At 32.0% G+C, this 18298-nt stretch overlaps 2 protein-coding genes and 1 pseudogene across 2 annotated transcripts in view; all 3 read left to right on the top strand.

The window, feature by feature from the left end:
* The window catches only part of LOC125815425 (uncharacterized), a 188330-nt gene that overhangs the window by 29767 nt on the left and 140265 nt on the right, over positions 1 to 18298 (top strand). The window lies entirely within an intron of this gene.
* LOC125815451 (uncharacterized) lies at positions 2589 to 9261 on the top strand. Its single transcript, XM_049494923.1, has 7 exons — positions 2589 to 3018; positions 4076 to 4542; positions 5953 to 6067; positions 6765 to 7439; positions 8253 to 8327; positions 8694 to 8807; positions 8976 to 9261. Exons 1-7 carry the CDS (start codon positions 2638 to 2640, stop codon positions 9228 to 9230), a joined length of 2082 nt encoding a protein of 693 aa, XP_049350880.1. The 5' UTR covers positions 2589 to 2637; the 3' UTR covers positions 9231 to 9261.
* Positions 16071 to 17414, top strand: LOC125816204 (acyltransferase Pun1-like; annotated as a pseudogene).

Here is an 18298-nt window from a genome sequence, read left to right as displayed (position 1 = left end):
ATATTAATAAAATATATGTATATAATTCATCGGTTCGGTTCGATTATTTCTTCGGTAATTTGAATAAAATCATAACCAAACCAAATACTATCGATTTTCAAAAATCTAAAACCAAATCAAACCAAACCCAATTTTATTTTTATCGATTTGGTTCAGATTTTCGATTTGAATCAATTTTTATCCGAATCGTGAACATCCCTACCCTTAAATCATGGTTAAAGGTACAAGATTTGACCAATATGGTAAGATATAAACATCCAAAAGTTCTTTCCTTGTGGCAACATAATATATAGACAAAAATCTTGGTCCGATCAATCTCCGCAGCTAGTTCTCTCTTTAAAAAAGAAAAAAAAAAATTCATAATGTTTTTGTTTAATTATGTTCATTGGTAATCACTTGTTATATTTTGGTATTGAAGAGTAAAATTTTAGTATGTATTTTTTATTATATTGGGATGATAAAAAATCAAACTTACAGTATTTTTTGTCTAATTTTTTTATATATAATTTTTGTTTTAAATTAATTTAATTTAGCTCCAGAAAGTAATAATATCGATTTTTGAGAAGCAAAACATGATAATATTTTGAGACGATGGAAGTCATTTCCATTGTTTCATAGACAATTTTAGCAACTCATCATAATGAATACTTTTTCGACATCGTTTCCCAACAATTAATCCATTATGCCATTGGATTTATGTGTTCCATTTACAAATCTTATGGAGAAGTATTTGGTTGATTAGCTGCAAACTATTTTTGGATGTTTATATCTTACCATATTGGTCAAATCTTGTACCTTTAACCATGATTTAAGAGTGTGTGTTATTAAATAGATTGTGACCTTTAGATTTAAGAGTAGACAGGTGTCATTTGATTAGCAATGCACTGGACTAACTGGACAATAGGCGTACTGAAGGGGAGCCAACTCCCTACTATTTGTACCAACAAATACATAAATGGACTCATTCTTTTTCCCTAATTTGTATTTTCTTATTGAGTATTATTATTTTGCTCGCTACTTTATTTGTAGGGGGGAGGGGATGTAATACAATAAAATAGGTAAATTTCATAAATAGTCACATACTTGTGAGTTGTGACTTTGTTCACCAAAATAGTAAGACTACATATTTTACCAACATAAAATCATAATTATTAGAAAATTTAATATTTCAATAAGTGATAATCTTTTATTTGCTTTTATTTAAATACATACTCAATTAAAATGATCCAACAATCATCACTGTTACTATAATTTTAATTTGTGAAGTCATGATTTTCACTCTAAAAATTCAAAATATGAAAAAGATAAGAATATGAACAAATCAAAAAAGTACATCATCTATGATATACATACCTAAAAAAAATAAATTAATTACATGTATCCCTAGTCCTAAGCTGATCCGCCCCTGATATTGGATAAATCAAATGCAGGAAAACAATGGAGGATAGTGTTGGAGCAACCAAAGTAATTTGGCAACGTCATATTTTGTCAAATTGTGCAATGGTGTTGGTAGGTACTTTTATGTAAGTTTGGCATACTTGGCCAGAACTGGAATAGTGAAGTTGTTTCGTGAAATAGTTAGGATCTCCAAGAATACTTGAGAAAAATTTGGAAAAAATTTGAAAAGTGGTTTGGTTATATAATTTGGTAAATATACTTGGCAAACCTTTTTGTTACTACCTCATTCAAAAAGGTTTGAGTTCTAATTTGAGTGATAAAATTGAGAATTTGAGGACAAACGCATGATAAAACTTCACCAAAAAACTTTACCCAAATATGATTTGCCCACAAATAGTTGAGAACTTGGGGCCAAACGCTAGCTTAAGGTTGGCATATTTGGCAAATTTTGTGCATGTACACTTCTACTAATCTAGTATTTTAAAAGTAGATTTATTATTATTATATTAAGAAAAAAAAATTCTCACATTTTATTCTTAACATTAATTACTTATTATTATTATTTTCTTATTAAGTGTGTTAAAAATGTAACAAATAGAAGTAAATGGAGGGAGTAGTCACTAGTGTTTTCTCTAATTGACAATTATGATAAATAATAAAATTTACTCCATCGTTCATGATATTCCTTGCTTCTCGCAAAAACGACTTCTCGATGAAGGAATAGAAGCGCTAATATTAAAATATACTCTCATTAGTCCATATAAAGTGAATTGTTAAAAACATTTTCATAATTTAAAATAAATACATAATTTAAAATTCAAAAAATTATTTATTTATTTTAAATTATGAAAATGTTTTTAACAATTCATATTTATATGGACTAATGAAAGTATATTTTAATATTAGCGCTTCTATTCCTTCATCGAGAAGTCGTTTTTGCCAATATGAAAATGTTTTTTTTCTTCATATTTATTTGTATCAAATTTGTTACAAAAAATACTTTTCACTAACCTTTCAGCTATAAAATGTCTTTAACATCAACCTATTAGGTCTGAAATATCCTTATTTTTGACAATTACATTTACAGTTTGGTTCATGAATACCTGTTAATTTTCAAAGAGGTTATCTGTATTGTCTAAAATCTCAGGGAGCTCTGATGCTATTACCCATATTTTCAAACTGCAGACTATTATCACTGTTTGTTCAATTAGAATCGTAGGATTAATCATCGTTGACAAGATGGAGATAGAGGCTCCTCCTTCTACCGCCGCCGCCACTGCCACCACACACAACCGCCGCCATCAATTGAAGCAACAAATCGACGAAAAAAAGCACCGTTCCATCTTCGAATTACCAGCGAATTTCTTCGATTCCTGCCGTCTCCTCCAATCTCCGTCAGCTTCCCCACTCTCCATAGTCGAACCATTCGATAGTCTCTCAGTCAAAACCCTAGACGACGTAGACATTGATGAAGAATCCAGAAAGGAAGTGGAGAACACGGAGAGTTCGAGTAGTAGGAATAACGCCAAACAAAGGTGGTCTTGCAATACTTGTAAGGCCGAGTTTGAGTCTCTCCATGACCAGCGTTCTCACTTCAAATCCGATATTCATCGACTAAATGTATTATTTTTCTTCCCTCTTTTTTTTTTTTATGATTATGTACTTCGATAAAATTTACGAGCTTGACCTGCACAGATCATAATGGATAATAGAGGATTCAATTAGCTGATTCCAACTGATTTGGGATTGAGGCATGATTGACTGTCTTCTTAGGACAACACTATTAAGGGTGAGGAATTTGTAAGTGAAAAAAATAAAATAAAAAGTTACTATATTGCTTATTCGTGCATTGTTCTTGAAGTTGGGAATTGCTATGAATAGCACCTTGCCGCCCGCCCATCAGGCTGATAATCAAAAGATCTTTTCCTTTGTTGGGTTAAGCACAACTTATTGCTAGTAGTCAATACTCAATAGTTTTTTTTTTCTTCTTTTATCTTCAAATTTATTTGTTTTCTTCTTTTCTGATAACCAAATTAAGTTTTTTATTTTATGCTTTTCTGATAACCGAATAAGTGATATATAAAGAAAGAACTTTAGAGATGAATTCGCAAGACAGAAAACAAAATCATTTTTTCGGTATTTTCGTTTAGTACTTCAGTTAAATGGGTAATCATATGGGTGAGGTTATCTCTTTGGAACTAGCAACTTTTCGATAATATCCTAATATTTGTCGCTCCTAGCTTTAAAAATTAGCTAGTATAGGCTAATAACGTATCTCTAGTAGAATTTAGGAGCTGGGCTTATGGGAATTGGTCTCTATGTGTTCAGCAAAAGGATATTTTGTCTTAATAATACTTCATCTACTATAATGTTTTGAAAGTGGCAGGACATTGCTATCTAAAATCATCTCTAGTAAACAGCTTTATATTCTTCTTTATGACCTTGCTTATAGAAGCACTTCAAATTAGCTTGTGTTTCTGAAAATTATCACTTGGTTACGCTGCCCTCTTAAGTTTTCAATCTGCAGCCCCTCCCTCTCCAACCTCCCCCCACCCCCCCAAAAAAAAAAAAAAATCTTTTCCAGTTTTCTGTTATTTTTGTTCCTGAAGGTGCTGATCGCATTATACTGGCTGTTCATATAGTAGTTATAGTAATATCTTGTCAGTACTGATATCAGATAAAGCTAAGCATTTCTGGGAGAGACACTATAAAGGAAGAAGACTTTGATGAGATGACCTCTGATTCCCTATGTAAGGATTATGATTTATCAAGTATTTCTGGATCAGATGAAGAAGATGAGAAAGAATCTGGTCAGTCCAATGATTTGCAGCGAAGAATAGTTGGAGATATCAAGAACAAAATATTTTTAAAATTGCATAATGGGGAGATCCTTTCACTATGGAAGGGTTTACTCCTGAATGAGTCAGAGAGCATTTTGTTTGAGAACAAGAAGGTGCTTGCTGCAGATGATATCAGGAATAGGATTTGTTTGACAGAAAATGAAGTGACTAAGAAGTTGAGATATCTGATCCATGAACCAAGGGATAATACCCGTTTGAGGATTGTGTTGCTTGCAAGAGGTGGGCATTTTGCAGGCTGTGTTTTTGATGGTACCACAGCTGTGGCACATAAGACATTCCACAGGTTAGTCTTTGTTGTAAGAAAAAGTGCAATGCTTCTTTTATGCTATTATCTTCGTCCCAAAACAACTAATTCAAAGAATATTTTTTACTAGACATTGCAATGAACTTTATTTCTGCTGCGTTGATCAAGTTTTGCTTTTATCTTGTGAGAATACTTACAACAAATAGTAGATTACAGAAATTTTTAATCCTTTTCTTGTATAGTTTATATTTAAACGCTTGATCCCTTCATATCGGTGCATCAAGTTAGAGTTTGGAAAAATTCATGCTCCGTGCAGAAATAAAGGTCTCTGCAGTTATCGACACCTAATTCTTTTGACTGTTTTATAAAAGGTGTGTATCCTCCAGATTCTGAGGGTAAAGAAATGATCAAAATATTGCATGCAATGAAAAATTTCTTGGAACAAAAAAAGATTACATAGATAAAACATGTTGATATGTGTAACCATGTGCCAAATACGAGCTTCAACAAATTGCTCAAATTGACAGGTAGAAAGCCAAATTACAAACCATAACTTTTAGCATCAATCCACAATGAGAATGAATGTCACTGAATGGGATATGAGGGTTATGTTGGTTGATCCTTACCCTATTCCTTATATTGAAGTATCAGAGTGTGGATAGAGCCTTCCTTATTTTTCTTTGAAGGTCATGGGTCGTGTCTATTTCCTCCTTCCCGCATGTACTTAGTATCATTTATTAATAAATATTTGGCGCATCTTGTTGAACTTTTGAGTTTTATATTGAAAAGATTCCTACAAAATTCTATTGCCAGGAACAGACTAAGTTGTTTCCTCATTTGGCTCTATATAGTTGTTCACGTTGTAGCATGTAGCAAGATCTCTCTCTTACTGGGACGGTCCTATTTTAAAGGTCCTCTCTGCTTTCCTTCAGACTTCTGAGATGTAAGATTTGGCGATCCCTGAAACTAGTTTCCTTTCTCTTGGCTTGCATTCTGAACTTGTCTTGTTACGTATTTCAGTACTGTTGTTATCATTCCCTAATTCCTAACTTGGCTTCAAGAGTTAGGCTATTTCGGTTTTTTTCCTTTTTCCATGTTTCCTTGACAGTGGCCACTGTCAGATACAGCTTATATTCTCGGTAAAAGTTCATGTTCGATATTGATTTTTATCTGGCGCTTACCATGCTTCTTTAATGGAAAAGTCATAGCTACTATTCCAGCATCTCTGAGAGACACAGGGTCAGAGTCACATTTTTCGCTACGGGTTCAGCATTACCCAGTAGCTTTGATTCAAATCCTGTATGTGTAGTAAGAAATTTACCTAATACGTATAAACAGCTTGTCTAGAACCCTTAAACAAAAAACATTGTAATCCAGAACCCATAAACTAAAAATCCTAGCTCCACCCTGAGAGTGTGGCTAATTTATACTACTTTACTCTTCTTTTAGATATGTTATACGGGCCAAGGCCGGTAAGAAACAATCATCAAAAGATGCAAGTGGCAAGATGGCGCACTCTGCTGGAGCATCAATTCGTCGGTATAATGAACTTGCTCTTAAAAAGGTAAAGGGATTGAAGTTTATATAAGATAGATTATGTTGCATCAGTATCCTATTCAGTGTGGCTTGTCAAATTATGTATATTTCTTAATTTTAACAAGAGCATCCCATTCAAGTAGGTGCACCAACATATTTTCTTGCATTGTTTGCATGCTCATCATCAAAAAAAATTCTTATTTTCCTCCCCCCATTTTTTTCCCATGTTGGTGGCGATGGGGTGCTTTTTGATAAACACTTGTTAGACACTTCAACAAATCAGTCCAATCGGGAGGTAGACACTTTAATAGATCAGTCCAATCGGGAGGTAGACACTTTAATAGATCAGTCCAATCGGGCCTTAAAGTTGGTGCCATATCTGTGCTATGGCTTCTGCTTTCTATGTAGTTGTTTCTTCTTTTAACTTTTTATTTTAGATTTATTTCATGTTTCTGATGAATTTTATTGGGAGTTCCTCCATATTTTATTCACTGATAGTCTGATACTTCAATTCCCATTTCTGACACATTGTCTCATTAATGGATTCCTTATAAGTGGGGACTTTTATGAGACTGGATTGCTTTTGCCTTTTTTATCTTACTATTTGAAGTGGATCTATCTGATTTGAAAAGGAAAAATAAGGGAGAGGATTGTTTGGCTGTCATATTGCAAGAGAGCTGAGGCACTATGGAGCATATTTCTAATTTTTGCTGTTTGTAAACCAGGAAATCCAAGAGTTGTTCACAGCATGGAAACCTTACTTTGCTGATTCGTCCTGTATCTTCATCCATGCTCCCTCTAACAACAGACAACTGTTTTTTGATGGAGATCGACCATATTTCGTTTGTCAGCTTAATGTTATTAGAAATATTCCTTTGACTGTTCGAAGACCTACCTACAAGGAAGCTCGACGAATATATGGTTTATTGACTCAAGTATCCTTTGAAGTAAATGAGGAAATTGCACCTGCTTGTGAAGAGGTGTCACTATTAAGTGCAAGTGGTCTGAGCAGCAAGTGTAATGAGTCCATGGAGGTTTTGAAGGAAAATTTGGAGACTAAGGAAGTCACAAAAGCATCTTCTAGTGTTATGCCATCACCCAATGAGATCATATCAAGTGATTGTGATAGTGATAATGACACTATTGGTACTTCCACTCCTTTACATGAAGCAGCAAAGTGTGGGGATTCTGAAAAGGTTTTTGACCTTCTAGAACAAGGAATGGATCCTTGCCTCAAAGACGAGAGGGGGAGAACTCCATATATGGTTGCAACTGAAAAAGAAGTGAGAAACACATTTAGGCGCTTCATGGCATCAAACCTTGACAAGTGGGATTGGAATGCAGCTAAGTTGCCTAGCGCATTGACTAAAGAAATGGAGGAAACACAAGCTGCTAAACAGGTAACTTCTTGATTATTTTAGGGGGTGTCATATTGATGGTATAATTTTCTGCCGTGCTTCCTATATTTTGTATAGAAAATTGGTCTAGACGTCATTGTTGTTAACTTAGGTGTTTATGCAGACACTCCACCTAATGTTTTTCAATCTCTGAGTTAGTTATGGGAGATACAATCTCTGAGCTAGGGAATGGGGGATTTGAGTTGGAAAGTTCAGTCGATTATTATCTCTTTCAATATGACCGTGAAGGTTTTAAATTCCCTCATTTATGAAGTTTAAAACAGTGTCATTAGGCATATACTGTCAAGCGGAGTAATGCATGTTGTTTGAATGCTCTATAATATTGGTCACCTTCCGATCTTTGTATATGTTTAGTAAGAAGATGTTTAGAGTTTCTTCATATCAGTCATATCACAAATGCAGATGAATTTAAGTGTACCTGATGTTCCGAATATTTTCCCCATTCATTGTCATTGTTGAAGTGTAAATTTTCTTCTTGTAGTATGCCTGTACAGTTGTACTTTACAAATATGAACAGTGTGAATGTGAATTACATTAAATTCCTTCCTTGGAGAACATATTTTGTCCCTGATCCAGGATAAACTGATGGAAGTATTCTGTCTAGTTCTGTCTGCTAGCTATCACATCATAAGGTACTGGACAAGATATACAAAATGAGTTAATTTACTTTTGGCATGTGTTATTTCTCATTTTTCAGCCGTTAAATATGTTTTAAAATTAATCCGACCTGTGAAAATGTGTTTTATGCTGCATTATGTAGCTATCTGATATGTACAGTTGTATGTCTCTCCCCAGGCAGAGAAAGACGCCAAGAAGAAAGCTAGGGCAAAAGAGTTGAAAAAATTGCGGAAAGCAAGGCAGAAGGCTCAGGTGCATATTAATTTATTTTCTGATCAGTTTATGATCCTGAACTTTTTTCCATATCCTGCCTTGGGTCTTTGCCAAAATAGTTGTTGGTTCATCTTTTTGCTTGAGCCCGGATTACATGGCATGAATTAAGGAACAAAGGTTCTGGAGTTACGCTTTTGGTTTTCAGAAACTTCACCTTCAATCCATCATCAAGTTTGCAGTTTTCTTGTTTTTTTGTCTCCCCGTGATGAGAAAAAGAAAGTATTGTTAAGCAGCTTAGAAGTTCATTTGCCTCTTAAACACCCACAAGGCCACAACATGGGCTAATTTGCTCATTCTCATTCCTCCTGTTATCTTTCTCTCAACGTTGTGACATCATTTTTGCAGGCTGAGGCTGCTCAAGCCCAGACTGCTCCATCTAACTCAGAGAGAGGAACGGTTGCTGCTTCAGCTCTTAAAGGAAAATCACAATCTAGTCTTTCAGCAAGATTATCAAAAGAGGTCGAACAACATATTACTGCTGTATCTTTTTTGTGCATTTATACCCATCACTGCTCGAATTGGAATTTCTTTAGAACTGCTGCTCAATGTTCATGCTGATAATTGTGCTGTGGACAAAGCTTCTTATCTCTTTTATGGTGTCTGATATGTTTTCTCTTTGCCAATCAGGAGGAATCGAAAAGGGCTCATGATGCTGAAAGGGAAAAAAGAGCAGCTGCAGCCGAGAGAAGATTAGCTGCTGCTGCAGCCCTCAAAGCTCAAGGAACCGACTTAGTTTCTGCTCCAGGTGGCTCGGGTACTGACATTCTCTGTTCTTGCTGTAATGGGTCATTGGCTGGCAAGGTTCCCTTCCACAGATATAATTACAAGTATTGCAGCAGTGCATGCATGCACGTGCATAAAGAGATCCTCGAGGACGGATAAGAGGAGTTTCTATGTTGAAGTTGTTCATAACCAAGCTCCATCTATACCGTCCACTACCCATATTACCTGCAGACGCCGGCAATCAATCCATGTTTTTATTATGAGAAAGTAAGGGTTTGGTGAAAATTTTGCACCTATATATTTTATATACTATAATACAAGGTAGGAGCTTCAATAACAAAATGTTTATTCTTTTTGGCAATTTCGCTATACTTTTTTTTAATTCGTGTATGAATGTTTCCTCTGTAGTCTCAAGTCTGTACCTTTTAGCCTTGGAATGACATTTGCCGTAAAAATGACATTTCTCTATGTTTGATTCAATTAGACCCAGATTCGACACTTGTAATGACACCTGCAATGAACTCTCTACAAACAGCATTGTAGGCAGTAAATAAAAATTCTTAATAATATTGAAGTGAGAAAACTAATGTTCCCCTGAGAACGGTACAAATGTTAATTGCCAAAACACAAATCTAAGATTCAAGAACCAAATCTTGATGCCCATTGGCCGTCAGTATGCACGTTAGATGGATACGTTTGGGCCGTCGGCTCAGGCATTGACCAACCGTAAATGGGCTTGTCGGAGGCTGGTTAACTTTTGACAAGGCATGGGAGTGGGACTAGTTTCATTTGCACCTTAACCTTTATTTTGTGTTTGTTATTTATTTAATATAGTACTAATTCTTTTACGAGGCATAAGTTCATATTTTCATATCATGATATTTCACAAGTTATATTTTTAGTTATAACTTCAGCTTCTAAATAACTTATGCCTTACTATGGAAGTATGGATAAGTTCGATTGCTAGAGGATAAAAATTTTAAATCAATTTATTTGAACAACAAAATGTGCAAGGTCTTACTTTTGATTATTTTTTTTGCAACTATAAAAACTAAAGTATTGGACAGCAAAACGTGAAAACAAACTTCAAAGTTTATACACTTTGATTTGATTATTTCCAGTTTGGGAAGTCCAAGACTAAATTTGAATAAAAACTCAAGTTTCATATTTTAAAACAGAATATGTTACAAATAAGAATTGTTTAATTTACTTGTAGATAATTACGCATGACATAAGAAAGATCTTTAAATTCGTCATTGAAAAATCTTCTTGTGAATTTGAGCCAGGTTTGACTCGATTCCTTGATCTTTTTTTGCTCCATCTCTGTAACAATGAGCACACCCAGAGTTCTTTCAATGAGTAAATGACTAAATTTCATCCTGAAAAATAGCAATCAAGAAAAGAAAAATAGTGATAAATAATAATATTTATATTTTAATAATTTATACGAGAGCTATATTTTTTTGTTAAATTCTATGATAAAGATATAATACTCTTTTTCTTCTCTTCACGATTGTCAAATCTAGAGCTTCGTTTTGTTCTTGAATTGATAAGCTACTTGTTGCAACTTTACCACGAATGTGAAGTCAACTCATCACAATCGCGAAAATATGCGGCTCACAACTTGGAAACTAAGACTTCTTTGTAAGACTTGCGGATCACTACCAAAGATTCTATGTATTTCTTTTCATTTTTTGTGTCTTATGAAGAACCAGTTGTATAGGCATGAACTAAGATTTTGGGTGTATTTTGGTTTTAAGTAATTTTAGAGGTTCTTAGGCTTGAAAAACATGACTTGGGATCGTCTTGTCAACTCAACAGACTAGACTAAGTAGGCGTTTGGCCATGCGATACCATATCACGATATGATATCGTGAGATGGAATCAGCGTTTGGACATGCGATTTTACGCTGATTCCATCTCATGATTCCATATCATAAGAGGTGATACCATATTCTCCAAAAATCATGATATGGAATTATATGGTGATTTCATATCATGATTTGAGATATTTTAATACAATAATTGATCCATGAGTTTATATTTTGTTAAAACAACCCCACATTTATATCTACTAACCATTTGTTTCATATGTAAATAAAATTTATAATCACATTTTTTAAAATTTATTATTCTCACCGACATAAAATTTATTATTCTCACCGACATAAAATTTATTATTCTCACCAACATATAGTCACTTTAACTTACACCTCACAATTGTGGAGTAATAAAATCTTGAAGAGCCCGTGAAAGGTGTTTCATTTACTCAAATATATTGGTGAGAATGCACTTGTTGAACCAACGTCACAATTTCCATTTCCGCCACATGATAACTTTAAATTACATCCTTAGAATAAATATTATTTATTTACACAAAACTGTCTCATTTACGTCACATATGCTTTTAGTAATTCTTTATAAAATGTTTTTTGGTAGATAAATATTATGTTGTTGATGCTGGTTTCCGAAACACAAAAGGATTTTTAGCTCCATACAAAGGACTACACTATCATTTGCAAGATTATCGAGGAAGTGAAAGAGAGCCTCAAAATGCCAAAGAACTATTTAATTATAGGCATTCATCCCTGCGCAATGTGATTGAACGGACTTTTGGAGCTTGGAAAAATAAATTTAGAATACCGAAACAAGGCATGAACAATTATGATATTGATACACAAGTGAAAATTGTCATAGCTTGTGCAGTGTTACATAATTATTTGCGAGAATACCAAAGTAGTGATGAAATATTTATGGTTTATGAACATGAAGATATAGTTGCAGAGGATATTGACCAACAAATGGCTCAAAGTAACAATGTTGGTTCATCTTCTCAGTCACACAATCGAGAAATGCAAGTTCAACGTGAGGAAATTGTTCGTACTACGTGGGAGGATTATATTAAAGACTAGTATACTACAATTTATGTTCAATTTTTTTTTATTAAATTAATGTTAGATGAAATAATTACTTAAGTGGAGAACAATAACTTTGTAATAATATATTATGCGATTTTATAATTTTTTGTTTATTTGATAAGATTGAATAAACAATTGGGGTTATTTTAATAGTTTTACAACTTATGAAATTTTTATGTTTATGAGAAAATATACAACACAAAAATTCCATATCGCATGTCCAAACAAACCTTCAATTTCATCTCATGATTTCATATCATGATACCATATCGCATGGCCAAACGGGCCCTAAATGTAATTTGAATTTCATTTAAGTCATATAATTTTTACTTAACTATTAATCTAATTTATTAACCAATAATTTGACTTGATCATTATATCATAATCAATTTAAAATTTAATAAAAAAATTAATATGAATTTATTAATAAAACTTCACTGTCTCCCCTAATTAATAGTTGGAAGCACTCAGTTCCTAGGCATTGTTTTCATCACTAATCAATTCAACTCGTAAGTTTTTGTGTTCGAACCTAGAATTTGGACCTGTTCGATAAGATCAAATTCATCAACAAATTAAGGTTCAGTATTTGTCTTTACGAGCAAAATAATATCGTATACAAAAACCCAATCTAATTTTTAATCCTTTGATATATCATTTTTGCTACTGAACAGTTAAATGTTCTAAATAGAGTCCCCAATATTGTGTTGCATGTTTGACCCCCAAATATGTGAACAACTAATTTTTTTTTTCTGGACTTAGGCCATAAGTATGGCATCTTATATTAAATTTGACCTTTCAAGTGGAATTAACACAAGTAGATGCTTTTGTAACTGTTCTTAATTAGGGTTGTGGTGGAGTAGTAAGTACGTACTCCTTCATCCTTAATTAAGAGGTTTCAAATTCGAGTCTCTTAGACCTTAGGTATGGAGTCACCTTTGTTAGGGAGCACTTTACTCCCTAATATGTGACTTTTCCGTGCGAATTCAAATTTAGTCAGATTCTAATATAGATATCGAACACCAGTAAAAAACCATGAAAAAATGTTCTTAATTGTTTTCTTAATAAAATTAATACCGTCATCTACACATATTACCTGAAATATTTATGAAAATCTAGCAGCTAGTCGTTGTTATCTTAATGTAGATACAAATATATATATATATAAAATAAGCCACAATGCAACTATTATTGTAACTATCTTGTTAGCTTTCAACCAAAAGCTAACAAGATTTTTAGTTCCATATTTATTATTTAGTTAAATAATAAATATGTCTTGTTAGCTTTCAACCGAAAGCTAACAAGATTTTTAGTTACATATTTATTATTTAGTTAAATAATAAATATGTCATTGTATGAGCTATTTATTACTCATTCCTTTTGAATTTGTTAAATTTTGATCTAACACATAGTTTACGAAAGTAAATTAGATTTTGAGAAAAAACATTAAGTGATACTTGAAGTTGTCCCAGATTTTCAAAAAGACACCTTAACTTTGCGTGCGTCCTATTACCCCACAAAACATTCAAAATCACAATAAATACACATTTTTTACACAATATTTCCACTTTGGACAAAAATATCTTTCGAATGTGCAATTTCTTAAAAACAAAAAGTCGGACCCATTATTGATGTATTGAAGGATGCTTTCGTAATTTCCTAAGATGAATTCGTTTTGTTTGTTTCTTTTAAATTTATTTTACTATACTAAATAATTCTATAAAATATTATGAATCACGATAATTAATTACTTAAATATTTAAAGATATAAAAATATATAAAAGATCTGATTGACTCTTCAAATTTTACCGGTGACACATAAATTGGGACAAATTAAATAATATATATTATTTGAAAATTTCTTAGAAAGTACTATAAATTACAGTAATTAACAACTAGAAATATTTCAAAGACAAAAAAAATTGATTGAATCTCAAATATTTTTTAGTACTACATAAATTGAGAAAGAAGAAATGACCTATATTATTTGAAAATGACGTAAAAGTATTATAAATCATACAATAAGAATTAACAAATTTAAAATATTAAAAGACTTTAATGCTTTATACTTATTATATTTCCACTTTGGACAAAAATATCCTCCCAATATGCATATTTTTTTAAACAAAAAGTGGAACCCATTATTGATGTATTCAAGGATGCTTTGGTAATTTTCCTATGATGAATTCGTTTTTTTTGTTGTTTAATTTTTTTTTAAATAATTGTATAAAATATTATAAATCACAATAATTATTTACTTAAATATTCAAAAGATATAAAAATATGTAAAAGATCTGATTAACTCTTCAAATTTTATCGGTGACACATAAATTGGACAAATGAAATAATATATATTATTTGAAAATTACTTAGAACGTACAATTATTTACAGTAATTAACAATAGAATATTTTAAAGACAAAAAAAATTGATTGAATCTCCAAATTTTATTAGTACCACATAAATTGAGAAAGAAGAAATAACCTTTATTATTTCAAAATTGCGTAAATTACAAATCATATAACAATAATTATCAATTTAGAATGTTAAAAGACATAAAATTTTTTTTACCATAGTTAACAATAATTAAAAATTTAAACTATTTTAAATTAATATTAAAGTTTGATTAACTCTTTAATTTTGTCATTGTCACATAAATTGAAACAAAAAAGAATACATATTGGGCCTGTGCTAGCACGGGCTCTGATGTCTAAGTGTGTATATATATATATATATGTCAATGTGTTCAATTTGTGTGGGGTTACTTTGTTAAATTGTGATGATTTTTTATCTCCACAAATTAAATTGCGAACAATTTAGAATTTCCACAATATAATCTGAGTGTTTTAAGAAATTAAATTTATGTGCTAAACTTTAACTAAATGATATCAATATTTACATAATCTAATTTTTGAAGGCTTATGAACGCCACAAATTCTTAATTATTTTGTTGCTCTTTTACCCCATTACATTTTTATCTATAATTTTATTTTGTCAGATATTAAAAAATAGACAAAAAAAGAAGAAGTGAGTATTCTTAACTTTAGATTGGGGAAATGATATTAACAGATATGTAAAACATCTATTATGAAAATAATTATATTAATAAGGAACCAAAATTAGTGAAAAATGAGACTTTTCTTACCGATATTGGTGAGTTTTTTTCTTAACTTGTTTTTTTAACTATGATATAGAGCCTTGTTAAATTAAATTTAATATAGATATCTAAATTTTAAATCTGACAGCTACTACCACTTGTCTAAATATATATATAGATACTGATTATATATGAGGAATAATTAATAGGACAAAAAATAATTTAAATATGCATTATTGAATAAACAGTATCAAAGTTTAGGGTCCCGATATATTATGGAAATTATTTATTTCATATAATAACAAAGTAGAATACTGACATATATAACGGGAAGTGGAAGCAAATTTAATCTATTTCTATCACAAATGCAGATCATGCATGTGATCGATACACTTTCTTTATTACTCATGTGATACCTTTTGCAGGGGCGATTTTAGAGGGTAGTCATGGTTCATTCGAATTTCTTCGATAATTTTTTTTTATATATAAAAACGGATATTTTAAGAGGGTGTTCGGATTAACTTATTTTTAGGTATTTTTAACTTTTAAGAATTTAAATTTTGGAAGTGTTTGAAAATGTTGAAAAGTGTTTTTAAGTACTCACCTTTAGGCCAAAAAAAGTTTTAAAATAAGTCAAAAATCAAAAGTAGAATATTACCTATTTATGACTTATGACTTATAAGTTTGTGTGTTTTTGTTTTAAATAAAGTTTATCTAATCGGACTCTAAATCTCTTGAACATAAGATAATAGATTTGCTTAGTGATCGAAGAGGTTCAAATTAAAATTAGGTTCTAATTTCAAATCTCATGACAAATTTGGTCAGAGGGAGTAGTGTATATTATGTACATACTTGGTCATATATACTGGCGCTCTCTCTCTATATAAATGTATATGAAGGTAGCCAAAACAAATACTCCCAATCAATAAGCTAAGAGCATTTATTGTACTAAAAGCTATACATAAATCTTTTTTCTTGTTTTTCAATCATGGCTCAATTAGCATTAACACCATCACTTGTTTCCATTTGTGATAAATCCATTATCAAACCTTCTTCTCTCACCCCTTCTACACTCAAATACCACAAGCTATCTTTGGTTGATCAATCCCTCAGTAATATGCGTATTCCTGCTTCCTTTTTTTATCCCAAAAAACAAAGTAGTACTGATGATGCAATAAATTCTCATGAATTATCTCATATAACTCATTTACTGCAGAAATCTTTATGACAAACTCTAATCTCTTACTATCCTTACGCAGGAAGATTGATAGACAATGCTACTGTTGATTGTAATTGACATGGGTGCTGAGTTGTTGAGCGTCCAAATAAAATGTCCCATGTCTGAAATACTTAACCACCCCGATCATTGTAATGCAGAAAGTTTAGTTTTCCCTAAGGGATTACCTTGGAATAACAATGTCTATGAGGGTGGTAATTTACTTGTGGCTCAAGTAAGTTTGATTGTGGTGGAATCACTATCAGTACATGCCTATCACACAAGTTCGGTGATGGTTGCTCTGTGCATAGTTTTCTTGCAGATTGGGCTAGCGCCACACGTAATTTATCAATTCCTTCTGCTCCTAGATTTGTAGGAGATTCAGTCTTTGTATCTCCGCAAAATAATAATATTGGTCCTTTGATTGCTCCAATAATTGAGTCCAACGTTAATGAGTGCATACAAAAGAGATTTATTTTTCCTAATGCCAAATTAGATGCTCTTCGAGCTAAGGTAATAGCTGAATCAGGATTGCAAAATCCAACACGAGCTGAAATTGTGAGTGCCCTTCTTTTCAAATGTGCAACAAAAGCAGCATCAAAACTAACTTCTCACCGTTCAATGCGGGCATCTAAGTTGGTTCACTATTTAAACGTACGTACTATGACCAAACCTCGTCTACCCCGAAATGCCATAGGAAATCTCTTGTCTGTGTTCTCAGTAGAAGCAACTAACGAGGAAGAAACTGAATTACCGAGGTTGGTTCGTAATCTAAGGAAGGAAGTTGAAGTAGCATACAAGAAAGATCAAGTGGAACAAAATGAATTGATTGTGGAAATAGTTGAATCGATAAGAAAAGGAAAATTACCATTCGAAACAGGGGATGATGAATGTGATATGTATTTTTGCAGCAATGTTTGCAAATTCCCATATTATAGTGTGGATTTTGGATGGGGAAAACCTGAAAGATTGGGTGTACCGAATGGTCCTTTCAAGAAGATGTTCTTCTTGATCGATTATCAAACTGGGCAAGGCGTGGACGCGCGTGTGATGTTGCAAAAACAACAAATGAATGAATTTGAACGCGATGAGGAACTCCTCCACTTTGTTTTATAACTTCCAATTGTTCCGAATTCATTGATCTCCAAGTCATCTCGGTTAATTGATTTACCTTTTACATTCTGTATTGTTTGTGTTATTTCATAATATATCGTATCATGTTTGTATTATCATAATAAAGAATTATTTTCGTTTATTTTTAATTGTTATAGTTTTTTTTTTAGAGTCAATCGATAAGTACTTTGACTAACATTTTATTGATGTATTTTTTCATCGTATTGATATGCAAAAAAATTGCAATTTTTAGTACTTTTTGTATAGTTTTTTAATATCTAAATTTTTTATTTAAAATATCGAATTAATGTAATATAATTTCACTTTGAGAATTAGTCAAATTCACTTTTAAAAAACGCAACATGACAAGTAAAAGTGGACGAAGAGAGTAATACTTAGTTGTCGTTGTTGTTAACATTTTTCTTACTATTTGAGAAAAATTAAACTAAAATAAAAATGATAATTTTCTACTACTACTATTACTATACAGTAAAATATCATTAATTTTTGGAAAATTTATCAAAATTCCACTAATTTAGGAGTTAATCACTTAGGTATACTCTTTAATTTGCAATATTATGAATCTTACAAGATTTTAGGGGTCGTTTGATTGGAAACAAGTTATCCCAGGATAAGTTATCATGGGTTAGCTATCCTGAGATAACTTATCCCCCTATGTATATGGGATAACTTATTCCATCACTATGATATAAATGGTTATCCTAAATATGGCAATCAAACAACATATTTTTTTTTTATCCCATCACTATTATTTTTAATCCCTCACACCAAACGCGCTAGTGTGTCCAGGTACTTTCAAATACATGTATCTTGGGATACGTGTGATCAAACTAGATGTTATTTGTTCTATATCAAAGTGAATTCAT

This window comes from Solanum verrucosum, unplaced genomic scaffold, assembly GCF_900185275.1.
Source record: "Solanum verrucosum unplaced genomic scaffold, falcon-dt-bn FXZP01000261.1, whole genome shotgun sequence".
In the NCBI taxonomy this organism is placed as follows: domain Eukaryota; kingdom Viridiplantae; phylum Streptophyta; class Magnoliopsida; order Solanales; family Solanaceae; genus Solanum; species Solanum verrucosum.
This window is presented reverse-complemented; position numbering and strand designations above follow the sequence as displayed.